This window comes from Macadamia integrifolia, chromosome 12 (assembly GCF_013358625.1).
Source record: "Macadamia integrifolia cultivar HAES 741 chromosome 12, SCU_Mint_v3, whole genome shotgun sequence".
NCBI classification, from domain to species: Eukaryota; Viridiplantae; Streptophyta; class Magnoliopsida; order Proteales; family Proteaceae; genus Macadamia; species Macadamia integrifolia.
Window position 1 is genome coordinate 22,822,550 of NC_056568.1, and position 27,709 is coordinate 22,850,258.

The window sequence follows — 27,709 nt, forward strand, 5'->3', positions numbered from 1 at the left end:
TTTTTTTTTTGTGGTAAAACTTGACATTGACATGTAGGGCCAGTCATGAAATAATTATTTTGATATATTCGTATCTTGTTCCCATGAGAAAGCCAATGATTGAATCTCCTAGCTACACTTGATGGAGAAAATGTATAATTTAAGGAAGAGGTTCTCTAAGCAAGCAGTGTAGAGGATTACACCAATGAAAAAAAAAAAAAAATAGTATGGTTCTTCAACCCAAAAAAAAACAAAAATGGTATGGATCTTAAATCTTATAAGGTGTGCTCCCTCACTTATTTGGCAAGTTTCAATTTGCCTATACTTTAAACTATTCTTCCAAAATTAACATCTGAGTATACAATGTGCAATACATGTTTGTTATTGATTTTAATATTATTTTCTTTCTAGTATATATATATATATATATATGTAAACCCTACTAATATTGTACCAATGAGATACTTGTTTGGTCCTCTATCACATGTGTTCAAGAGATACTTGCCTGGTCCTCACATGAACTAATACATGTACTACATCATGCGGTAAATAGTGAAGTCTTACACTTTATTAAGCATAGGGGCAAGAAAGAAAACCTTATAAAATATGAATCCAGTACATCTAAGTTCCTGATAGTTACTAAGTTCAAATACCATCCATTTGGTTGGCAAAATTATTTTTTTTGTATTAAAAACCTGGGGAATAAAAATGTGAATTTTGTCTTTGGGAACAGTTTTTTTTTTTTTTTTCCTTTATTTTTTGGTACTAACAAAACATATTAGTTATTTAATTGTGGAAGGAAATATCCTGAAAATAAGATGACAAGCTCTGTATACCTAGAAATCATAGACTCAATCAACGACCAGGAGACAGGTTTCCAAACTGCTTTTGATTATGCTGCACCCAAAATAAACAACTCCAAGCTTTTTTCTTTTTTTTTTTTGGATGAAAGAAACAACTCCAAGCCCATTCCTTCTTAACATGTTCAAATTGATCTAAGGGAAAAAGGGTGATCATTGGGGTGGCTTCCTATTATGGCTAGGGGTATAAAAATCTTATTTGAAATTGTGAAAAATTTAACCCTCCAAAAAGGACAAGATTTTCAAACCCAGTGAAATGGTCAATACAGAGTGCCCTTTTTGTGGTGCTATGCATGAAACCATGGACCATCTTTTCTTTCCTATAGTGTGAGTTTACCAATCACTTGTGTAAGTCATGTTGGTTAAGGTTAAATTTGCCTAGTTTTAATTCATTATATGTTGGTGGTACATTTACATTTCTATCTAAGACTTAAATATGATCAGAAAAGGAAAAAAAGGGATAAATGTGATTGTATCCTTTCCTATTTAAATTGAGCAAGGAAGCTAGAACTCAAATTTTTGAAGCTCAGGTCTGACTTCAGATTGGTTATCAATCACCTCACTTAAGAGGTGTTTGAGGAATGGCCTTGGTCAATTTTCCCTACATTGCTGAATATTAGAGGACTAATGTCGTCTTTTAATTCTTGTACTTAGTTACATGTATCCATGAATATCTTTGTCATGAAGGTGAATCTAACCATATAACTAACTCGTAGTAGCTTAGCAAAAGATACTATGAGCTTCTAGCTCAGTGGCAAGCACCTCGACCAAAATGTCTATAATTTCAAGGAAGGTCGATAATTAGACCCTCTTACTCCCCTCCGCCCTTTCTTGATATTGTCAATAGTAATAGTTAGTAACAAGTGGGCCCTTTTCTGGCCCCTTTGTGGGTCCTGTTCTAGCCCTTCATGGGTCCTTTGTCTGGTCTTTTTCTAAACCCAGTGTGGATCTTGCAAAAGAGAGGTGAAAAAAAAAAAAAAAAAAGACCTTTCCAGCTCTTTGGCAAGATGAATTGCATGCTCCAACACAAGTTTTATTTTCAGACTTCCATGAGGAGCCATCCATATCTCCTTCATGAAAGTTTCCATTTATGTCCCATGAAAGTAGGGATCTCCTTTGGCCTATAAGATGTAATTCAGCAACCACATTATACCTACGCTGGAGAAGAGCTAGAAAAATTTCCAACCCAATTTGGATCATTTATCAACTAATCTAAACACAAAAAGGACCACTGTCTTCACTAATGTGGGCTTCTGATTATGATGGTTGAAAGCCTGTGCTAAATCTAAGTGTAGCCAAGTTGGCAAGGGACCTTCACTTTAGGAAGCATGTGGTTCTGAGTTTGACTTCTTTTACCATTTTGGGGCCACTCACACGGTGTGTTCAGTGCTCTTCATTGCTTTTGGTGAAAGTTGAATGGTTCTCATTCAACCACGGTATGATTCGATCCATGTGATTGTGGGGCCAGTATGGACCCGTGGGACTAGTGAGGCCTCTAGTTTTTCATCCTTTTATTTGGATATTTATCTAGACAATTGAATATTGTATACAAATTTAGATGCTTTTATTCAAATAGCAATTAAATACAAATGTGTATTTATGTAACGAATCTAATCCAATTATAACATGGGCAGAAGCATCAAAATCGGCAAGATTTTGCATTCATGGGGGCAAAGTGATCATTTCACCCTCATTGTGTTTGGGCTTCCAGACGATTTTTTTTCCATACGTGCCCTCCTGCCCTGTTATCTCCACCTTGCAACTTACCGCTCCCCTCATTCTTTCTCTCAAGAGTCAAGAACTCCAGCATTGAAGCTTGGTTCTCAAAGGATCGTCATGGTAGGCTGACTCGTGTGCCTCTACAATTGGAGAATGGACCAAAATCAAAATCATGGGCCAAGCTCCAAAATCTATGGAGCTTATGTGAAGAAAATCATTTTGATTAATCAAAAGAAATGCCAAAAACAGATTGATAATTCAATTTGTGATTGTAAAAATTGATGAATCGAATTAGAAATGGTGGATTTTCAGATCAAATGGTTTTCATTCACATGGATAAGATAATTTTTTATAGTTGAATAGAAGATTTCTTGGGATAAGCAATATGTTAAATTTGACGGACCATCACAATCACATGACTTATCTTATATGGCATTTTCCTTTTGTTTTCTATATTGTCACTATTGTTCAAATAATTTCACAAAGAAATGACTTACAAAAAATCATCATGATTGCATGAGAAATTAGATTTTTTTTTTTCTAAAAAAAAAAAAATTTGTTTAAATTTAACATAGTAGAATTAGGTGATACTGTTAAAAAATAAATAAATAAAATCATCTCCACTAAATTAAGGCAATTATTGCCATATGTCAATTATTGGAAATTAAAGCGGGCGTTTGAGAAAGGTTTCTTACAACCAGTGTGGAAAAGATTTAAGCTCACATTTAATATTCAAAATAAAAGAAAATTATATTATATTTTAATACTACTTAAAACCTAACCTCATGCATTAATAAGGCAGAGAATTTGATCCCAAGAACTCAATACAACCTCTGCCAAGATTTTACTAGTTGTGCTAACCAACAACTTTTAAATTCAAATATTAAAATCCTCAATCATTTCTATTTGGATAATCAAATGAAATATTCATCATATATTGATCAAATGCATTCGCATATTGATGCATTTTCCTTCGATTTTATTTGCATAGATATTGAACAATAGATTTATAATTAGATATGAATTTAGATATAAATGGTTTTTTTTTAAATTAAAAAAAAAAAGAAGAAAAATGAGCATATCTAGTAGGCTTGTCAACTTAGTATTAAGTACCAACTAAGGTGTCAAAAATTGATGAGTCCAATTGGAAATCGGTCTATTCACCATAGAATTGGCTGGGATCACATCCGATTTCTGCTGCTTCAAATAGGAATAATCTTACCAAGATTATCCTGAATAGATGAATTTTCAGATCAAATGGTGGATTCTAGGGTTCTTGAGATCAATTCCGATTTCAATCCAATCCGAACAGACTGATTTAGTCACCGATTCTTATTTTTAAAATCCTAATCCCCACCATCCATCAGAGCATTCACCAATTTTTTATAGAGAAAAACCTAGATTATGGAATTTCAAAAAACAAAACTGGAAACAAAAACTAATACAGCGCAGCAGCACCTACAAGCAGGGATACCACACACAGAGAGAGAGAGAGAGAGAGAGAGAGAGGTAGTATCTGCCTAATCACCATCACTGGTTCTTGTTGTTGTTGAGCCAGGCCTTGAAGACAGGTCTGGGCACCCCAATCTGCTCACAGAACTGGTTGATCTCATCGCATCTCTCTCAGCAACCTCTGCCCAAGACTTGTTGCCAATGCAAACATCTGTTGCCTCTGCTCGTCCCTAAACTTAAACTTCTTACTTGTCCTTCTCGTCCTCCTCAAACTAATCAACTGCCCCACTGCTCCTTGCTGTTGTTGCTCTGCCACATTGAGTGGTGGCGGCTGCTCCGCCGCCGCCTCCATGCTGTCCTCATCATCACTTACATTCACCACCTAAGCTTTAACCTTCACATGGATGCTGTTACCTTCTCCCTTGCTACCACCATCACCACAAGTACTGACCTCCACAGCCATCTTCTCATGGAAGTTATTGTGGCACCCACATGCAGCACTACTAGCGTATATAGTTTCTTCCCTATATGGGAAGTCTATATACGATTTAATTCTCCAAGAATCCCATTCCATTTGTACTACATACAATATTTTCTGCCCTAATCACTCCTCTCCTTATGGCCACCGAAGAGACTCCTTCCATTGGTGCCCTATCAACCCCACAGGCACTCACGCCTGCTACCACCACCACTGCTCCCTCCTTATCCTCCTCCTCTTCTCCTCACCATTACCTCTTTATTAAGCTTTGTCCCACCAACTTTCTCCTTAGGAAGAAACAACTAGTTCCCTTTCTAAAAGGCCAACGTCTCTTTGGTTATATAGATGGCTCCATTCCCTGTCCCACCAATCCCTCGGAAGCCCAAACTTGACACCAACAGGATGCTCAGCTCGTCAGCCTTCTTGTTGCTTTCCTATCCGAGGATGTTGTTCCTCTTATTTTGGACAAAGACACCAGCCTTGACATCTAGGTCACACTGTCTGCTGTGTTTGGCTCTGCCTCACCAACAAGATTGATGTCTCTCCACCTCAACCTTCAGAATCTCCGCCAGAAACACCTGTGGAACACATTTCCATCACCGGAACACAACCCCACATCACCATATAATTCCCAACATTGTCAACACTTGTATCTAGTTACACAATAATATTTATATATAAACTACTTGTATCTAGTTACACAATAATATTTATATACAAACTAGTAAATTTACATGCGCAAATTCAATTGTGACTTTTGTTAGGTGGAAGAGAGAGAGAGATTCATACTCTTTGTCGAATTAAGAGTTGAAGAGTTATATGACTTAGAATTGCAAGAATTGTTGCAAACTTGGGGTATACTTGAGATTGTCAACTATAGGAAATAAGGTGAAAAAAATGATGACACATATTTAGTTACATTCCAATTTCTCACCACACAAATTAATGAGACCAACAATATCTTGCAATGATCAAGCTAAAACAACACAAAATTGCGGTGAAATGCGTCCATAGTTGGTTTCCTTTTTATTCTTTAAGATACGCAGATGCAATCTCATCAAATCTAATATCATTAACTTCTGACACTTTAAACCAATTCTTCTACAAATCATTGAAATACTAAAGTATATTTAGTTGTTGCAAAATATGGATACCAAATAAGAATTCTTTAGCAAAATATGGATAGGAAGTAGCAAGCACCTTTAAATTGGGATTGGGATCAGCATAAAGAGCTATTCTTTCCAATATAGTTGGAAACCTCAGTATTAGTGCATTATACATTGGGAGTTCAAACAATTTGAGAGAATTTTCTGCTGTTAATCTCTACAAGAAAGCTGTAAAATGGATATAGGGAGGATGTTGGAAAAAGTAAGAAACATAGCCTTCCCAAGGTTGCCACATTATCCACGCAGTAAGGCAAGGTCTACATCTACCGAGTCCGATGAATTTTCATGTACGTGAATGTATGTGAATGTCCTCAGTCCGTGTATATGGCATCTATTTTCTCTCTCCTCATTTAATAGATGTCATATCCACGGATCAGGGACATTCATGTACGTGAAGATTCACCGCTCTCACATCTACCAAAAAATAAATAAAAGTCCAACAGATCAACCAGACAATGGATACCAAATAAAAGAGTTTATCCTGAGTTGCATGAGCTCATAACCACACTCTAGGATACAACTATTCAAAGACCTTCCGAAATGATTCAGAAACTCCATTATACAAATTGTCCCTTTGTTTTGTTTCAAAGTCCCATCGACCATTGTTCTGGTTCTCTTTGTCATCCAAGGAGAATAGAGGGCTTGGCAACATATCAGAATCAAACCAAAATTAACTTATAAAGCTTTAAACCAGATAGAGAAACATGGAACTGAAACCTATCCTTAAAGAGGTGAAAGTACCACAAACCTTTCAACCTTTCTATCCAGGCCAAAATCTTTTTAACTAAACCGATTCTTGAAGCAAAAAATTATTTAACCTTCATAGAAAATACGGCCAATTCCAGATGCTTTGCCACCATGATTCACTGAATCTAATATTGAAAAATAATAGGTCCATGAAAAAGGATTCAATATGGACATTGACGGCTACACAAAATCGTTCTTCGGTACGGAGGAAGATCTTGAAGTCCATGGGCAAAATGGAGCCTTATATTCAGGATCTTATTAGAGGTGGAAGACATACCAGATTATGGTTAGATGATTGGAATCCACGAGATGTGTTAATTAAGAGATTTGGTGATAGAATTAATTATGATATGGGTTCCAATCATATGGCTTTGGTGGAAAGTATCATAGGAGATGGTGACTGGCATCCTGACCCATTTTATTCTCTAGATCTCATTCAAGTTTGGGATGATCTTTTGAATTAAAAGAAGCTTCATGCATTATCAAGACTGTTCTAGAAAGGTAACTCTTCTAGAATTTTTACTTTTAAATATGCTTGGGATATAATCCGTAGAAAATCGGTAAAGGTGGACTGGAGTAATACTTTTTGGTTAACTAATAGCATCCCTAGACACTCTTTCACTTTATGAAGGTTTTTAGGGATGCTTTACCTACTAGAGATCAACTTAGGCATCGTTTGACAACGTTCTGTTTCTGCCGTTTCTATGTTTTCTTGTTCCCAGAGACGGAGAAACAACCTAAAAAGCGTTTATAAAGTTGTTCTGTTTCACCCGTTTCTAGAAACATAAATCAAAATTTATGCATATTTACAATTCTAGAAAAGACTTTGATGAAACAAGTCCGACTTGTTTCGTCGTTTCTAGAAACGAATTTAAGAGAAAAAAAAAAAGTTGTTATGCCCGATAAATCTCTCAACTATTTAAACCTAAAAAGAGGTAACTGAACCCTCTCTCCCTTTTGGGCATCCGATGATACTATTGGGTTTTTTAGTGGCATTATATCTGCAAAAAACGTTTCAAGAAACAAGTTTATCAAACACCAAAAAATCCATTTTTGTTTCCGGAAACGTAAAAAGTTATTTTTGTTGTTTCTAGATACAGAAACAGCAGAAACATTATCAAACGGTGTCTTAGTGTACGTTTACTTTTGTGATTTGAAATGATATTAGCTCTAATTGTTCTCAAAGTGGAGGACAATGAATAATATTGTAGATGTGGTTGTTTGGGCTCGTCACTTTTTTGGAAGATATGATAAAGTAGGAGTGGTTGGTAAGCTTGCGCTATGTGCTACAATGTATTATTTGTGGTCTGAGAGGAACTTTCGAATCTTTAGAAACAAGATAAGAACTAGGACACATATAATATCAGCTATTAAAGTTGATGTTCTTTCTAGATGTGTTACAATCCACCTTACAGGAAACCTAAGTATGTGGAATCAACATATCATGGATATTTGGGGTCTAAATGTTACATGGACTATTAGAACTCCAAAGACCTGTTCGTGGTTTCCTCCGTCCATGGGTATGATGGCTGTTTATTGTGATGGTGCCTATCCAATGATAGAGCTTCTTATGGGGGTTTGCTTCGTGATGGTAAAGTATCTCCTATATTAGCATATGGTGGTGTGGAGGGAAGATCTTTCAATTCTGGATATGTAGTTGGTGGGCCTTGGAATGTTCAGATTGTTATAAGTAAGATTTTTTGCATCTGTCCTTCATGCTTAGGTGCAAAGAGTTTATTCATGTCAAACCGAGTCAACTCAATCAATTCTGGTCAAAACCCAGTCAACTCAATCAATTCTGGTCAAACCCAGTTAACTCAACCAATTCTGGTCAAACCCAATCAACTCACCAAATTCTGGTTAAATCTGGTCAAACATAGTTAACTCAGCTAAGTCTAACTACCCTAACCCATTATATTTTGCATGAATGCTTGGAATACGATTGAACATAGGAAATGTCTGGGGTCCGGCCCAATATTGCTCAATGATACGGGGAGGTGGCCGCATGGGGTCAATAACATCTTTTGTCAACATGCTTTCCTAATAATACAAAAGCGATGCATATTTTTCTATAAGTGAAAAAACAAATCCAACATAAAGCGGGAACTCTGTTCAAAATCCATAAGATTCTAAGGTATACCCATCATACCAAAAGCCCTATCAACATTGATATTTTTCTCCAACAAAGAGAGAAGAAATACTAGTTTCATCCATGAGTTGGGGAAACTTACCCGACTGATGGCATGTTATGTTGCATATTTTGCATGCATGTAGATAGGTTAGAAGTTGTACTTGATTTCATGATTTCATATTATCATTTCATGCGATCTTATGCTGTTATTTCATGTAATTTCATGAATTTATGCTATCATTTTATGTGATTTTAATGATATAATTTTCATTATTTTATGTGATCACATGTGATTTCCCATTTATGTAATACAGCTATATGATGTGGATTTTTTCAATTCATATGTATGGTTATTATGGATAGGTTAGGACCATCTATCATTTCATGTGTTAATAGTGTAATTCTATTATTTCATGTGATTTTATCATATAATTTGGTTTAATTTCATAATTTCATGTACATATGATAAGTCCAATCATTTCATAAGATTGATTAATGTTCATTTTCACTATAATATTAATTTAGCAACCATTGCATACATCTTGGTTAAGATAATTAAAATTCTCAGAGGAGAAAGTTCGAAATACAAGCATCTGATAGAAAAACCGAAATTTTTGATTGAGATGGGTGCCTAACAACTTCCCACACTCGTAACCTGACATGTACCTGCATCTCTGGAACATACGAAATATTAAGTCAAAATTCGGGGGTTCCATCCTTTCATAGGAATCTAACCCCCTAATCGAGCTCGATCCTTCAATTGGAATTGGGCTCACTAGCAGTGTTCTAGGACCTAAATCCTAGGCAGTGATTCCAAACAACATGTTTTCCCCATCCCCTTTCATGTAACTTAGTATGTAGAAGACATTAGAGAATCCCTAGTAAATCTCAGGAGGAATGAGAGTAGGGAAAGAAAAAGAAGAAACTTGTTATCTAAGAAAAGGAGTGAGGCATTGAATCCCCAAGGGTGAGATGAGATATTTTTCATCATCTCTCCGGAAGGGCAAGAGGAATCAGGAAACTCCACAAAGGTCTCCCGATCTTTGTCATCATAGTAGCGATTCCACTAGGGACAGCCAAACTTTCAAATCTGATGCTTAAAATAAATATAAGAATTTTCAGTGTATGTAGACATACTTGTAACTTTGTTTTCTAATTGCATCATATCGTGTACGAAGTGAAATCATTTGACGAGATTACTCCCTAGCATGACTGCATCCTCGGGAAGATCAGTGCACAACATACTAAGTACTTTGAGTGCAAATGATAACCACTTTCCACATAAGAGTGTTCAAAGTGAAATTGGTTGACGAAAATGTTCGTCGATTGTTCATAACCCCTAGGGAAGTAGAATTGTAGAAGAATGGTGTCAGAATATTGTGAAAGCACACTTATCTTTTGTTGTTGAGCTTTCAAGAGATCTTCAAACTACGAACTCCTATGAATCTTGTAACAAAATATGTTAGCAAAATAGACAGGCTGAGTCGTGTCACTTAATACTCTCCTTAAGATAGTAGACGGCCCCAATGGTGCAACCGGGTGAGTTACGTATTAGCCTCCAAGATGAAATAGCCCAATGGCACCCCTAATAGTTGTCCACTCAACTATTAGACCCCTTCGAGTACTCCAACGTTGTGCTCAAACTAAATATAAAACACTCAAAAGAAATTTAAGTAAAGACACTCAAACTGAGAGTAAAACAAGATCTCAATCCTCACAACACACCATAACTTCAGTGAACTTTGTAATTGGTCATTGGTGTGTATAATGCCTAGAGATCCCCTCTATTTATAGAGGAAAAGATCAAGACTTTAAGAAAAGACATGAAGATACAAAGTCTCTCAAGAAGGGGAAGAGATAATGTCCCTCAAAATGAAGAGACAAAGACTCAAGTCTCTTACAAGAAAAGGAAGAGATACGGTCTCTCAAATTGAAGAGACAAAGGCTCTCATAAAGTGAAGTAAAAGGGTCCCAAAGACGAAGAGAAAAAGTCCTAAAAATGAAGAGACCATATTAAGTGTAATTTGTAAATACATGAAAATTCATTAGGAATACGTAGAGATAAACATATGAGAGGTCATACAAGAATTTTAAAAAATGGTCAAATGAAATGAAATGACACAAGAAACCAAAAGGTAATTTGAATCTTATAATAATTTAAATAATCATTTAAATTCTAATAATACATCGTGGCATTCTGAGATCAACAATTAGCCACTTTCTGCACTACACTTGTGCACACAAGCACAGATAAATACATCCCCATGGCTAGTTGTCTGAACATATGTAATGTCATAGACCATCAGCAACGAAACCACACCCCTCGATATAGTACCCTTGGGTATATCAAAAGAACCATGTACCTACGACTTGTATTATGCGATAGGTTTACAGGTTATGTCAAGGGTGGGCTGGTTCTGTCCTATAGCCTTACCTATTGCATTATATAGGGATTTAGATTAACAACTAAGGAACGCCACAAGCGACACAACTATAGTTGTTTGCAGTCCAAGTTCGAATACCTCTAGCTTGTCTCATCTTATACAAGGCGTTATTTGTCCCATCATAAAAAGGATTTATTCTTTGATATTTGTATATGAAAATGCAACTATATCAGTGTTGGTTCCCCAACTCCTAGTTTGGTAGTCAAATGAAGAAAAAAAAATCTAGAAAATAAAAGAAATGAAATGAAATGGTAAGAAAATAAATATATAGATACTAATAGAAGAAAATAACTATTCTTTTTTTCTTGTATTTTAGGTAAGATTTTTTTTTTTTCAACAAAGAAAACTTCACCGTTCCTAAGATAAATTTTAAAATTAAAAGAAAAAAAGAATCGTCTCTTGATTCAGGAGATACCAAGCATAACGGATATATCTTAAATGAAGAAAATAGTACAATTTTTTGTATTTTTTTTATTCTGTTTTTCTAAAAATGAGAAAATAAAAAATAAAAAATTTCTGAAAGCCAAAGTACCTATATGAAAATTGGATTTTGAGGAAGAAGACAGAGTAACTCATCCTTGGATGTCCTATATGTTTTCTTTCTTGCTTTCCCTGGGTTGAAATCGTCTGCAATTCCGATCTCGTACAATTCCGTGCAATACCCCCTTTAGGGGTTGACACGTATATTGATACCAATACAATGGCCCAGATTTGGTACAACTAATAAAACATTAAATTAGTGAAGAGGCATTTAAATCAGATCTGGACCATTGCATTGGTATCAATACACGTGTCACCCTCTGAAGGTGGTATTTCACGGAATTGCACGAGATCGGAATTGCAGACGATTTTTTTCCGCCTCGAAACATAGCTGTACTTCCTTCCGATTCTCTTGCAACTGGTGTCGTTCATGTGTTCTCCAGTAGGGCATCTTGGTTCCTTCGGCTCAAGCTTCTTCGATGTACTTCATTTGGCTTTTACATATCTTCAGTAATTAATCAGTGGCAATGAACAATTTGCATTTATTTTCCCTTTTTCTGTTAAATTTTAATCAATATATCTGAGAATGCAGTTCTGGACGAATGGGTACCTCTCTGTTCTGATTCTCCAAAGTAAGCTTCTCCAAAAATGGCGGCTTTTGGTTCCCTTCCCTTACTAACAAACCCCTCTCAATTAACGATATTTGTTCTACAGTTCCGCTCTCATCGCATTTTCAATGTTTTGTCCTTTCTTTATAGGAGTTTCTCCTGTTTTGATTTCAGAATCGGTATTGTTATGTCTCCTATGTAGTTTGGCACTATTATTCAAAATCAGGGTATTGAAAAGATAGGACTATTCTCCTCGAATCTGAAATCCTTCTCTCTGCATCGTACTTCAGTCTGTCTATAGCTCTCACTGATCCCTCTCTTCTTCCCAAACGTAAACTTTCATTGCTACTGCTACCATTTCGAATCCCTTTCTTCTCTTTCTGTTTCTACTGATTTCTTATATCATTCTGACTAATTTTCAAATGCAACTCAATTTTCTATTAGGTTTTCACCGCAATCCGTCATTCCTCTCTCTCTCTCTCTCTCTCTCTCTCTCTCTCTCTCTCTCTCTCTACTTTAATGAGATGAAGAAATAGAAGGTTTCTCACTTGGGTGATGATTTCTGTCGCTTCTTTGGGTCTGAAATTCTTAGTTATGTTGGAATTGCTTGTTTGAGTGCTGTTTGAAGAAATCAAATTTAATAAAGATGCCTACTTTTGTGCAATTTTGGTTTATACACAACATGGGTCGTGTAAAAGGTTTGCATTTGTTTGCAGAGAGAGTTCAGAACTTCAGATGCTATCTTGGTGTTCCACTCATGTGTTATGGATTTATATGGGGAGAATGTTGATGTGTGTGTGGGTATCCTCCCATGCACACACCATCAATTTCAACCGCATCCTGCTCATTAAAAGCCATGTCTAGATGTGCTTAAACCTCCAGAAACCATTGTTGGAAAATCTAAAACATCGGATCGAGGTCTTAACCCCACACGCCCTAGGCATCCTTTCAGCTTCTAACTCACCAAAAATTGGGAGATCCTGTGATGCAGTGATCTGGGTCTCCATCCACCAGGGATCCCTGGTAGGTTGGTCTCGATGCAGAAAATATGGTGACACTGTTAAGGGGAATGAATTATGAGAGATGAGAGGTGTGTTTTTCTCATTTAAGAACCAATACCATTTTTGGAGAAAATAATGCGAACTAACATAAAGAGGGGTGATCCACTTATAGAAAATGACAACCAAATCAGCTCGCATAAGCTCTTTTATCTTCAAAAGGTGTGCTATTTTCCCTAATAATGAATAGGACACTGGAAATTTTTCTTCTTGTGTTCAAATAGTAACCACATGGTTGTATTCATTTATTATTCCATAGTTTATTTTTCTTTGATTTACTGATATCTTTCTGAAATTTTCAAGATGTTCTTTTTTCTGTCAATTTTTTGGCTTGTGTCTCTAAGTGATTTGGAAACTTGTATCATTATTCACTGAAGTTGGGGCGCTTGCAGTGTTTATATTGATTGAAAGTACAAGAAACTAAAGCAAAATTCCTACTCTTTGGTGCTTTTCATATTTTATGCTAATCTTTTGGGAGAAAAAAGGGGTGGTGAGTTGAGGCTTTCTTGAAACATATTTTGATGAGATGGTTTTTGCTGTTGTTTAGTCAATCTCATGACCATGCATGTTGTCAAAACGTGACTGGAATCTTGGTGATGGATGTTAGTGATGCTTCCTCATGCTTGAACTGGACTATTTCAATTCAGGAGTTGACTTAAACTTCACTTTGAAAACCATTGCTTATGTATTGAATGCAACAAACTTTACTATAGCTGTTCTAATAAGAAGTTTGTCTCCATTGATTTCCTTATAATTATTTTTGTTGTTGAATGACCAAATATGTGCTTTTCTATCTTGTAATGAGATTTTAGAGGTTTTGCCTTTTGCAAAACCTTGAATTTTGTGTCAGTAGACCACAGGATCAGGATGGGGTTTGGATTGCTATAAATGGCCTTGTGTCTCTTGTTTAATACCCACTGTCAGATAGGTCCCAACCTAGAGATTGTCTTGGTACACCAAAAAAAAAACAGAGCCATTAATGTTTTTCATATTTATTTGCCTCTTGGAAAGAAAAAAAAAATGACAGAAGTCATATACATGCAATAAGCTATTCGGTCAGATGTTGCATGTTGCAGCCCCTCAGCCCCAGCAGAGGAGGTTCTGGGCAGATGGTTAAATATCATTGTGCTAATTTTTGGATGAGGGACTTTTTGAGGTAGGGGAGATTGGTGTATCTGATCCTATAGACATTTGACACATGGTCATTTGACAGGACTCAAACCGCTCCCTTTAACCATGGGACTCGGCCTTTATGCTACTACTGAATGATACATGCAGTGTCAGGTTCAAGCATGGGCTCTTGGAGACAATCCTATCCACCAATGTGCTGATCCATCTTTATGAACCATTTTAATATGAAATTTAAAATTTGATTCTTGAGTAACATGATTTTAGATGAAAGAACGACACAAGTTGCATATATTACTAACCACCCCCCCCCCCCAACGCATAAAAAAAAAAAAAAAGGGAACAGAAGAAAACAAAAGCAATTGCCTGAACTTTTTACTCTCTTGAGAATAAGTTACTCGCTTATTGGCTGTTTAAAAGATTCTGTCAATTTTTTATGCATTATTCTTTATTGATTTTTCTAACAGATGAAATCGGTGTATACATTTGCTTGTTTGTATAATTGCTTACAGGGTGGATCAAGTGATATATTTCTGAAAGCAAGGAATTTGAGGAAATATGGAGTGTCTTTTTATGTTGTTTGAGTTATAACTGAATGACTTCTGGACCACAAGTTGATTGAATTCATCATCAACTTTCCCTTCTGCGCTTGAGAATTTCAGGATTTTCATATCCACTTGTGGCATGAACATATTCAAGCAAATACTTCCCTCTAAACCTCGCTTTAAAGGGATCAGTAAGTGGTCTAGAGGTAATCTCAATTATTGTCTTGTATTGGCTTGGTGTACTTCAATTTTGTTTAAGGCACTCAACTCCTAGTGCAGGGCACAAAATTGTGACTTTGGCAGATTCTATGCTGCACTATGAGAAACCGTAAGGGTCCTCATTTGTTCAGGTTCTTTGTTCTATGAATAGCACCATTACATATGATACAAATGCAGGTGCACAAAGCCACTGAGCCACTTTTTAGGAGCTAGTTAGGAATTTTGTCAGCTACAGTACTCATCTGATGGTGGGTCATGAAAAAGCATAATCTTGGCTAAACTCCATACGCTTTCCTTTTAGTACTTTGTAGAAGGGATCGCAAAAATTTACTGCTTACATAATTATGTAGGATACAGAAGTATGCTAAAAAAAGGGGGGGGGGGGGGGAATCATTATGAACACCTCAGTAGGAAAAGATAATAGTTCAGGATGCTACTAGAAAAATGAAAGTTATTACTGAAGCTATTTTAGTGATCCATGCGTTGATCTTTCATCTTGCAGTAACTTGTCTTTCTTTCCTCCATTCATCTCCTACTCCCTCAGTTGAAGTTCATTCTCCAGAACAGGAAGTAGTAATTGCTTTGGGGAGCAATGTGGGTAATAGACTTTATAATTTCAATGAAGCTTTGCATTTAATGAAGAAGCTGGGTGTCCAGATCACAAGACATGGATGTTTATATGAGACACAGCCTGCCTATGTTACTGATCAGCCGTTTTTCCTCAACTCTGTGATTAGAGGTGTTACAAAACTTGGACCACATGAATTATTGGCGGCAGTTAAGAAAATTGAGAAAGACATGGGTCGAACCGCTGGAATAAGGTATGGCCCGAGACCAATTGACCTAGACATATTGTTCTATGGGAATTTCAAGATCAATTCTGACGCTCTTACTGTTCCACATGAGAGGATTTGGGAAAGACCCTTTGTAATGGCCCCACTAATAGATATACTTGGATTGGCCATAGAAAGTGATGTAGTGGCAAGCTGGCATGCATTTTCCAAGCATTCAGGAGGAATTTTTGAATCATGGAAGAAACTTGGTGGTGATTCCCTCATTGGAAGGGATGGACTTAAACGGGTTTTGCCTGTTGGAAATCACCTATGGGACTGGTCAAAGAGAACCCATGTCATGGGTGTTCTTAACCTGACTCCTGACAGTTTCAGTGATGGTGGAAAGTTTCAATCAGTAGAAGCTGCAGTTTCTCAAGTCCGCTTGATGGTCTCAGAAGGGGCTGATATTATTGATATTGGTGCACAATCCACTCGCCCATTTGCATCTTGGATTTCTGCAGAAGAAGAGCTAGATAGACTGATACCTGTTCTAGAAGCTATTCTCGAAATACCTGGGATAGAGGGGAAGCTTGTATCTGTGGATACTTTTCACTCAGAAGTTGCACTGGAAACAATTAAAAGAGGGGCTCATCTTGTCAATGATGTATCGGGTGGGCAGTTAGATTCTAAAATGCTTAAGGTTGCTGCAGATCTTGGGGTTCCTTATGTGGCAATGCACATGAGGGGGGACCCCGGTACTATGCTGAGTGATGAAAATCTACAATATGAAGATGTCTGTGTGCAGGTCGCTTCTGAGTTGTATTTGCAGATCAGAGATGCTGAATTATCAGGGGTCCCAGCATGGAGGATTATTGTTGACCCTGGAATTGGGTTCTCCAAGAATACCGAGCACAATTTGGAAATCCTTATGGGTTTGCCGACCATTCGACGAGAGATAGCAATGAAGAGCTTGGCTGTTTCTCATGCACCCATCTTGATTGGACCCTCCAGAAAGAGGTTTTTAGGTGATATTTGCAATCGGCCAGATGCTACTCAAAGAGACTCCGCAACAGTTGCTGCAGTCACTGCAGGGATTTTGGGTGGTGCAAACATCATAAGAGTCCACAATGTTAGGGACAACTTGGATTCTGCAAGGCTCTGCGATGCATTACTGAAGCATGGAAGAGCTCTTTCGTGATTTGGTGAATTCATCAATGGGTTAGATGTCTTTCTTAGGGGTGGGGATGTAAGAGGAAAAGAGACATAAGGGAGCTGGGTTAGCTGCCACCTACTCTTTCTGCGATGCATTATTGCTCATGCCCTCAATTTTGTTTTGCAGCAAAAAACTTGCATGGCTGACTGGCAGTACCATAGGTAGCTTGAAATTTCTACGAAAAAGAATGAAGAAAATATATATATTTCTCAGAATAAATTCTTAGAACATGAATGTAGGTACTCCTTATTTTGTATATAAGAGAGAGATGTGCCTCATCAATCGGGAACACTTTCCACCGCCTGAATTAGGACCTGAAAGAATCCAGTGTACCGATTCTAAAGATACGGAGATGCATATCAGTGCTGAAGTAGCCTAAGCTTCACCCCTCAAACATCTCATTTATTGTCATAGAATTGGAAATGGAAAAAAATATATCTTGTATTTCCATTAATGGGATGTTAAGGGACTACTGAGCCCCAATTGCCTCCCTACTTGTCTTCTATGCATTTACAGTATCTATTTATTTTTTAGGAACTGGTTTGTTCTTCAACCGTAAAATTTAACACTTGGGGAAAGAGAGAGAGGGGGGGGGGGATGATGGGTTTTTTCTTCTTCCATGGTGGAGTAAAATTCTTGAGTAAAATACGTATATTTCGATATTGAGAGAATTAAATTATTTGTATAGTAGAGTATTTGAAACCAAGGATTTAGTTATCGGCCTCGGTCTCGGCCAATATGGATATGATATAGACGGGTATCAGTAAGGATCGGTGTGTATTGGTCAATTTTGTCTTTGTTTTTTCAAAAAAATATATTTTTTTATTGTTTTACCATTGAAATGATATGGATAACTGATCCGGGTCAATAAGGTATCGGCGATATCGATATCAATACGATACATCTAATACGATATCGATACTTGAAACCATGCTTGAAACAGTATCTTGTCTTCACTGTAGGAGAGATTTAATAACGAACTTGTTCAGAACTAATAGTTACAAAAGTTATCATAGGAGGGTTGAGTTATGCCATTGGGCACTTTCCTTGTGATGGTAGATGCCCATACGGTGTAGTTAGGAATTTGTGAATTGATCCCCGAGATAAAAACACTTTCTAAGGCTTCTGTAAATAGTTGTGCACTTGTTTATTGGGCCCATTCGAGTACTTCAAAGTTATTCTTAGACAAGATTTAAAATTAATGAGAGGAAGGAGTGTTTGCAGAATTGCATACAACTCATCACTTGATAAAGGAGAACTGCATCGCATACACATTTGCAAGGCATACATGAAGAAGAAGGACGCATTTTGGAATGAATTGAAGGTAAGTTGTCCCTCTCTATTCATAGAGCAGAGGTACGCCTTCACCGCCTGCAACCTTGAACTTATCCAAAGATCTTTATAGACCCTTTGCCTAATCCATTAAAGTCATCATTCTCTCCCCCACACCCCCCAAAAGGGGAGAGACCTTACGGATCCTAGACCCTTATCTAGCTAGTGACTCCCAAAAAAGCTCTTTTTCATCACTCTCCCCAACTGATGCCAACCTCGGGTCGACCCAAAGAGGATGAATGATCCCCGAAGGTGCAGAATTCACCCTTCACACCTATAAGATGACAACCCATAGATTAACATGTTTTGATGGATTACCACAAGAATAAACATGCATGAAAACAAGAAGAACTTGAAATGACCATTTCGTCATGTCAAACACATTTGTGAGTGTCTTGGTTTTCATGCATTTTTGAAGAGGTATCAACTCATGATGATACCAGCCATATCAGCCCTAGAAACCTTATCGAGGGGGATTTTCAACTGTTGATGTCATATTGTCCAAGAATATTTCTAAATGAACCAAATGGCCGAAAGTTTTATGAAATAGAATCCTTCTTTGTTTCATAGAACCAGAGAGGCTGAACTTACCTTTTATATATATAAATATATATATATATATATATATATACTGTCAAGACTAAATACAACTGTAACTCACTGATCTTACAAAACTACAAAGAAAAACTAACCACTTAACTAACTCAAACATATGTAACCCCTGGGCCAGCTGTATCAGCTGAATCAGACACATGGTAGTCAATATTCCCCCAAAAACTGAGCCAAGGGTTAGGCCAAAGGCCCAGTTTGAGTGCGATATAGTGAAACTCACGATGAGCCAAAAGCCTTGGTAAATATATCAGCAATTTGTCGATGAGAATGAACGAAATTAGTAACAAGGAAGCCAAGAGCCACCCTCTCATGCACGAAGTGGTAATCGATCTCTATATGCTTGGTACGAGCATGAAAAACCAAATTAACAGTCATGTGAAGAGCACTCAGGTTATCACAAAAGATGATAGCTGGTCGTGGTTGGGAAACTCCAAGATCACGAAGCAAAAAAGGAAAGCCATGTCAATTCAGCCGATGTTGAAGCCAAAGCACGGTACTTAGCCTCTGTGCTAGAATGAGCAACAGTAGGTTGCTTCTTAGCACTCCAAGAAATACAGTTAGAGCCGAGAAATATACAAAAACGAGTCATTGAACAACGTGAGATGGGACACCCAGCCCAATCAGCATCAGAAAAAGCATAGAGATCAAGAGAAATATCCCGCACAATTCGAAAACCATGATCCAAAGTACCACGAACATAGCGTAAAATACGCTTCACCATACCAAAGTGAGCCACAGTAGGAGCATGCATATACTGACACACAGTATTAACCGCATTAGATAAGTCTGGTCTTATCAAAGTAAGATACTATAAAACACCAACCACACTCCAATAAAGAGGAACATCAGTAAATGGAGTAAGATCAACAATGGAGGAAGACCGCATAATCATAGGAGTAGGCAGGGGCTTAACAGCCTCCATGTGAGCACGTCGAAGAATATCAGCCGCATATGTGGATTGAGAGAGGAACAACCCATAAGGAGTGGAAGTAACCTCAACACCAAGAAAATAATGCAAAGGACCCAAGTCCTTCATAGCAAAATGCGAACCCAAAGCAATGATAAAGCGATCCAAAAGAAGAGTATCATTACCCATGAGAACTATATCTTCGACATAGAGAAGCAAAAAAATAAGACTCCTGTGATGATGAAAGATAAACAGAGACGAGTCAGACACACTACTAAAGAAACCATTGGCAAGAAAATAACCACTAAAGCAATCATACCAAGCCCGGGGAACCTACCGGAGCCCATATAAAGCACAATAAAGCTCACAAACATCATCGGGTCTAGAAGAATCCACAAACCCAGGAGGCTGACTCATATACACCGGAGAAGAGAGGAAACCGTGAAGAAAAGTGTTCTTCACATCAAGTTGCCGAATAGGCTAGCGACGCACAGTAGCTATAGTGAGAACGAGACGAATGGACATGGGCTTGATTACCGAGCTAAAAGTCTCAAGGAAGTCAACACCTTCTTGTTGTGTGAAGCCTTTAGCAACAAGGCAAGCTTTAAGATGTTCCAAGGACCCAGTGGAACGAAGCTTGGATTTAAACACCCACTTACAACCAACGACGTTCATATCCAAGGTATGAGGAACAAGACACCAAATGTGATTCTGTGCCAAGGCACGCATCTCCTCAACTATAGCACACCATCAGTCTGGGTGTTGAAGTGTAGCCTTAACAGTGTGTGGCTCAGTGGGAATAGAAGAAACAGTCAAAGCATACTTCGGATTGGGCTTGACAGTTCCAACCTTGCTTCACGTCACTATAGGATGGAGAGATTAGGAAGAAACAGTGGAAGGAGATGTAGGAAACTAACCAAACGAAGTTGAAGACTCCATAGGAGAACAATCTAAAGGGGCCACAGAATCTACAGGCTAAACTGCAAAAGTAGAACAATGTTGAGACAGAGTTGTTGGTGTTGTGGTTGAGGAAGAATAAGCAGGCTAAACTACCAAAGAAGACCTAATGGGGTCAAATTGTGCTTCAGAATCTACAGGCTGAACTGCAGAAATAGAGCAACGTTGAGACAAAGCTGTTAGTGGTGTGGTTGAGGAAGAACCAGCAGGCTGAACTATTGTCTGAGATTCATCCAAAATTGGAAACTGATTCATTGAAGAAGAAGCACCTGTAGTACAATCTAAATGTGCAATCCATCGCTCAAATGTACAAGCATCAGTAGATACAATCTGACATTGTGAAATGGTGGGCAGATTTTGTAATGGAAAAATAGATTCATCAAACACCAAATGCCGCGATATATGTACCCGACCTATAGAATAGTGAAGGCATCGATATACCCCTTGTGTTTATCACTATAACCCAGAAATATACAAGGCAGCAAGCAAGGTTCAAACTTGTTGGCAGCATATCCTCTTAGATAAGGAAAACATTGAACACCAAAAACACGAAGTATTGTGTAATCAGGCTTCTTACCAAATAGCAAATGTAGGGGACAATCCATATCGAGTACCTTGGAAGGATGTCTGTTTATAAGAAAAACAGCTGTAGAAAATGCCTCCACCCCGAAACGATAAGTAACGAAGCATTGTATAACATAGCTAAGCCAATTTCAACAATATGTCTGTGTTTTCTTTCAGCTATGCTATTCTATTCAGGTGTTCTAGGACAAGAAATATGGTGTAAAATACCACAGGTAGAGAGATGTTGTAAAAAACTGATATTGCAAAATTCACCCCCACCATCCGACTGAAAACCCTTTATTTTCCTATCCAACTGCCATTCAACCATGTATTGAAAAGTAAAAAAGTTTCTGTAAAAATCAGATTTCTGCTTTAAAAGATAAAACCATGTATACCGAGTACAATCATCAATAAAAATTGCATGGTATCGATACTTCTGAACACTAGCTACAGGTGCTTTCCCCCACAAATCACAATGGATGCGTTCAAGAGGTGCTAAAGAACGAGTAAAGGAATTAATGAAGGGAAGTATAGTACTCTTACTCAGTTGACAACTTTTACACAAATGTAAAGAATTTTGTGTTACAGTAATAGCACCATTATTCTTGAGAAATCTAGTAATCTTTCCTTGTGGATGTCCTAATCATTGGTGCCAAATGTCCTCAACTGTAGAATGAAATCTATGAGAAAAGAAAGCTTCAATATTAGAAGCTGAAATCTCATTGTGTTGATTACTGTGTGAAGAAGAAACCTCATATTGCTGGCTTGGTAGGGCATACAAGCCTCCTTGACTATTCCCCAATGCCAAAATCATCATTGTTTGAAGATCCTTGATAACAAAACCATTTTTATCAAATTCAAATGAACATGGATAGTCACTAGTAAGTTGTGACACTGATAATAGGTTCTTCTATATAGAAGGGACCAGCAAAATATTCTTCAATGGCAAGGAGATATCACCTTGGTCTAGACTGCCATCTCCAATATGTGTAATAGGTAACTGTGTGTCATTTCCAACCATGACAGTATGTGAACCATTGTAAGGAGATAAAGTCTGAAAATTACCTGGTGAATCAGTGATATAGGTTGTAGCCCCTGTATCAGGAAACCAAGTTTAGTCTTGGGAATTAGGCAGATGCATAACATTGAGTGCCTGAGGAATGTCTTCTAGCTGAAAGCTATTATCAAAACGATTCCAACACTTCATAGCAGAATGCCCCAATTTGTTACAAATTTGGCACTTAACTGGAGAATCAGAAGTTGAGTTCTGCCGTTGAAACCCCTGTTGTGGCTTCAAATGATTTTGATTAGGAGTCTGATTCTCTTTATTAGCATGAGATTGTTGTCCAGCATTCTGAAGAAAACCCCTCCCTCTAGAAGTAAAGGAAGTAAATCTGCCTCTTGAAGAGAAAGAATTTCCTTTACCTCTCCATGTAGTCTTTTTATTTTTGTCATTGTAAAAGGCTAGGTGAGGGTTTGGTAACTCAGTGTGGTTCCCTTTGTTTCTCAATTCATGACTCTGAAGAAGAGGGATCAAATCTCCATAGCTGGGGACAGGGGGTTTTAACATTGTTGTGGCGAAGTTCTCATAAGAAGGACCGAGATTAGTAAGGAGTAGAAATACCTTACGTTGATCTGGAACTGGTTTTCCAATAGAACTGAGTTGATCACAGATCTTCTTGAAGTCAATCAAGTAAGATGATAAAGATACTGAATCTTTTTTTTTTTCAAGAAATGAAGCTTTGATAGAAGTTCAAACTCGCGTGCCTCTGAAGCCTGAGAAAACGAATTAGAGAGAATATGCCAGAGTTCTTGAGAGGTTTTAGTACCTATAGCCAGTCCCAAAACCTCTTCAGACAAGGTGCCTGTAATCCAAGCTTTGATGAGACGATCTGTTCGAAGTTTAGATTCTGGATTTTCTTTCCATCTTGAGTCATTATCTCCCGATCTGGTGTAGGAATTTCTTCATTGACGAATCCTAACAGATCTTGGTTCTCAATCAAGGCTAACATCTGTGTCTCCCATAGAAGGAAGTTCTCTGTAGTGAGCATGATCGAGACGAAGTTCGTCACATTCAGCATGCTCGGATATGAGAAAGTCGAAGTAGAATTCGGAGTTGTAGAGGCGGCCATTATCTCACTCTTCATGCGCAAGAAGTCACCTCTTGTGCTCTGATACCATGAAAGTTTTATGAAATGGAATCCTTCTCTGTTTCATAGAACCAGAGAGGCTGAACTTACCTTTTATATATATATATATATATTGTCAAGACTAAATACAACTGTAACTCATTGATCTTAAAAAACTACAAAGAAAAACTAACCACAGTTAACTAACTCAAACACTATGTAACCCCTGAGCCAGCTGTATCAGTTGAGTCAGACACATGGTAGTCAATAATGGCATCAAAGAATCCATAGTAATCAGATAGTTATTTTATCAAGAATTCAATTTCGGGGAATTACATTCTTTGGACATTCTTAAAAGATACATATCTTTATAGAATCAAACAATCAAATGCACCCTAAAACTACCCTAGAGAATCAAATGATTTTTTTGGTAAGAAGATATTGGTGAATAACCATTGATAAAAGGGAGTATTTTGAAATTTCTTCTGTTTTTAAAACCATTTAAAAAATAAAATCAATGTTTGCACTAGGGTCGTTGCATTATATGAAAACCAACACTTTAAAGTGGAGCCTATGAAGATCCAATACTAGAATTGCTCTTGACGTGAACAGTGAGCCTTGAGGATGCCTATGTACTGTTTTACTTGTAGAGTTGTTCAAGTCGTGATCATTGATGAACTTGTAGCATCCTCCCCACCGGCCAACCGCTACTCTGGCCGGGTTCACTCAAAATTATTTAATGGTGCACATTAATGAGGAGAACAGGCCTTGCTCAAATTCTTTGTGACTTGTTTGGTTTTCTTCACTTATCAACCCAACTCAACCCGGCTTTATCATTAGTAAATGGGGATACATGGATCTTTTTTCACCATTTTTTTTTTCTTTTGATAAAAAGTAATTTATTAACAAACCAAGGAACATACAACACGCGAATTGGAGACACCACAAAAGTCAAAACAAAGATGAGACAAAAACGACGAGGAGAAGACTCCCAGAAAGCAAAAAACTTAGAATTTACAATATAAGTAGCAAGATAATCGGCAACAAAGTTTCCTTCTCTTTAGGTACAAATGAAAACTATTTGATCAAAAAGGGATTATAGGTGAAGGCAATCTTCCATGATTGGTCTTATGTGCCAAGGAATGGAGTCAAGTCTTTCTCTACAAGATCTCAATGATGAGAAGATTATTGCCTTCCACAACAATATTGTGGTAGCCCTTTGACATAGCAATACATGGATCCTTTTTCACCCGTCTACTCTATTCAAATCCATACTTGTTATTGTTGCTAAGCTATGCATATTTTTCTCGCCCGTTTCTCTTAAAGTAATTTTAGGCCTATCTCAGGCGCTTTTAGCTCATTTAATCTGAATCAAATCACCATACCACATTAGAGCATTCAAAAGCCTCCGTTGCACGTGTTCATACTATTTCAAAATTTTTCTTACAATTATTCAAACCATCCTTACATTAACTCCAATTTATTCATCCCTTATTCTATTATTTCTAGATTTACCATTCACCCATCTCAATATCCTTTTTTCGTGTATAAGGCTTCAAACATTTCTGCACAAACCAAATCAGATGATTAGGGCCACTACCATGGCAAACTAGTTCAGTTTCCAAACACGTGGCAGGTGCGCAATGGGGGCTCTTTGCTCTTTCGGTAATTGCAAGGGCTTCAATTGTGAAACTCAAAATCCCGTTCGGCAACGGCTAGTTTTTTTTGAACATTTAATCATCTCTCTTTACTCATCCAGAATATGTCCGTTGATTCGCATGACTTTTTTTCAAATCAGTAAGACAAATGCTTTGAAACCCTTTACAATTTCTTCCTCATCAGCGCCCAATTTCATTACAGTTTCTGATTTGATTTGGGTCTCCAAGAATGATGAAGAAGGAGAAGCTGATGGATCAGATCTTCAACCTGAAGCTAACATCGAAATCACTGGTAAGGCAAGCAAAGAAGTGTGAGCAAGAAGAGAAATCTGAAAAGTTGAAGGTAAAGAAGGCGATCGAGAAAGGGAACATGGACGGTGCGAGGATCTACGCGCAGAACGCAATCCGCAAGCGTAACGAGCAGCTCAACTACCTGCGCTTCGCATCGAGGCTTGACGCAGTAGTGGCGAGGCTAGGGAGTCAGAGTAACCTGCAGAGTGTGGGCAAGTCGATGGGTGGAATCGTGAAGTCACTGGAAGGGGCACTTTGTGTGGGGAACATGGAGAAGATATCACAGACCATGGATAGGTTTGAGAAGGTGTTTGTGAACATGGAAGTACAGGCTAGCTTCACAGAGAAGTCCATGGCAGGGACTACATCTTTGTCCACACCAGAAGGGGAGGTGGGTTCTTTGATGCAACAAGTGGCTGATGATTATGGGTTGGAGGTGTCCCTGAAGCTTCCACAGGCAGGGAGTAGTAATCAACAGGCTCTGGAGGTGCCCAAAGAGAGTAGGACTGTGATTCCTCTTACTGAGGAGGAGCTGAGTAGGCGATTGGCTGATCTCAAATCTAAGGGCTAGTTTTGATTACTCCTCTCTCTCTCTCTCTCTCTCTCTCTCTCTCTCTCGCTCTCTCTCTCTCTCTCTCTCTAGTATCGTGTATGGTTGATCTGGTTGGGTTTAGGATTTAAGACATGAATTGGGGCTGGGGACATTCTCTTTTGATCTCTCTCTGTATTTCAAAATTTCTGTTTCCATGTTTGGTTGATTTGGTTTATTAGGGACTTGGGACATTCTGTTCTGGCTGATTATTGAGAATTGAGAGTTTCTGTAGTTCAAGTCGATCAATTATTATGGTTTTCGGCAGATTCCAGTGGATTTTAAGATGATGAGATTGGCATGGGTTGCAGATCAACGTCTCATGGTCAATTATTATGACTATCAGCAGATTCCATTTCTGTTAATTCCATGTACATTTTATTTTTTGGGAAACGAATACTCCCTGGTTGTACGATACCTGCACCAATATGAGGCAATCAGAGGCGCCTTTTGGATTTCAGATGGTTCGGGAGTATCATTTCACCACCTTCAGTGTCTGGGTGCAGGGGCTGCTCTAACTTGAGAGCATTCATTTCCCCTAACTAGGGAAAAATTATGTGTCTGGAGCATGGCTCTTGCACTAACGGGGCTAATGGCAGTGCACCTAGAAACATCAATTAGTTAGGCATTTTCACTTTTTATGAGAGATGGGAAGGTCATTTTGACAACACCCTTAGGGACTGGGTGCAGTCCCTATTCACTAGGTGCAGTCCCTACACTCCCAAACTCTTTTTACCTATTTCATTATGATTACCATACACTACAAAGCCTATGCAACGGGACAGGGAACTCAATCCCTATTCTATACAGCCGTTGAAGAATAGGACAAAGACCAACTAGATAGGGGAAATTTTTTTGTTTGGTAAAGAGATAGGGGAAATGAATGCCTATGCTTGTATAATGAGCTTACAAACTTAAATGAAGCCAATTTATATGGTCTTAACCAAGGATTAAAGTATCGGTATCGGTCGTCGTATCGATCGGTCAAAATTAAGATACATATCGGAGGGTATCGTATCGTATCGGAGATACGCTAAGATACGCTAAAGATACGCACATAGATGGATAGGGAACACATTTTTATACACTTTTGCATAAAAAAATAGTTAAAAAAAAACTATATATAACATGTAGAATGCATAAATACTTAAGTAGAGGGTATCGTATTGATAGACAAATATTGAGTTGAAAATATTCAAAATGATGAGGTTTGAGTTTCTTACAGTTTTTTCTTTCCTCATTGCCATTGCCACTGTGATGAGTGCCGTGAAGAGTGTCGTGGTGGTTCAAATCCTTGGCTAGGACCTTCTTCTTCAATAGGAGCAACTACGATGATATTCTGCACTTGTCGAATATAGGCACAATATTTACCCCAGTCGAAATATTTATGGTAGTGGGTCTCCCATTCATTGTAGAAAAATTAAATTTTTTTTATAGAAGTTGTAGATTAAATGTTTTTAAAGAACATATAAAAAATCAACAAAGTGTGGACCAATATATTTGAGTAGATCTAAGAAATAAAAAAAAAATTGAAACCCTCACTTTTTTGGGGAAAAAATGTGGGTTTCATTTGAAATCATGTATTTAGTAATTATAAGTTATGACATTATTTTTAAGAGTTGAATGAACTAAATTTTCTAAAAAAAAAATTTTTTGGGGGATTTTTTTTT

The 27,709-nt window shown here is 37.7% G+C and overlaps 2 protein-coding genes across 4 annotated transcripts; both read left to right on the plus strand.

Moving 5' to 3' along the window:
• Nucleotides 1-11,847: 11,847 nt before the first annotated feature.
• Nucleotides 11,848-17,234, plus strand: LOC122057234 (folate synthesis bifunctional protein, mitochondrial-like). Of its 2 annotated transcripts, none has more exons than XM_042619265.1 (3): nt 11,848-11,937; nt 14,763-15,001; nt 15,517-17,234. In XM_042619265.1, the coding sequence occupies exons 2-3, from the start codon at nt 14,935-14,937 to the stop codon at nt 16,983-16,985; spliced, it is 1,536 nt and encodes a 511-aa protein (XP_042475199.1). In that variant the 5' UTR covers nt 11,848-11,937; nt 14,763-14,934; the 3' UTR covers nt 16,986-17,234. The 2 variants fall into 2 exon arrangements, with proteins under 2 accessions (XP_042475199.1, XP_042475200.1); XM_042619266.1 differs by lacking the exon at nt 11,848-11,937 and adding an exon at nt 11,955-13,284.
• Nucleotides 17,235-25,249: 8,015 nt separating this feature from the next.
• On the plus strand, nt 25,250-26,306 carry LOC122057335 (ESCRT-related protein CHMP1-like). 2 transcript variants are annotated; one of them, XM_042619389.1, is made up of 2 exons: nt 25,250-26,051; nt 26,092-26,306. In XM_042619389.1, exon 1 carries the CDS (start codon nt 25,389-25,391, stop codon nt 26,019-26,021), a length of 633 nt encoding a protein of 210 aa, XP_042475323.1. In that variant the 5' UTR covers nt 25,250-25,388; the 3' UTR covers nt 26,022-26,051; nt 26,092-26,306. The 2 variants fall into 2 exon arrangements, with proteins under 2 accessions (XP_042475323.1, XP_042475324.1); XM_042619390.1 differs by having other exon boundaries at nt 25,250-26,033; nt 26,074-26,306.
• The last annotated feature ends 1,403 nt before the right edge of the window (nt 26,307-27,709 follow it).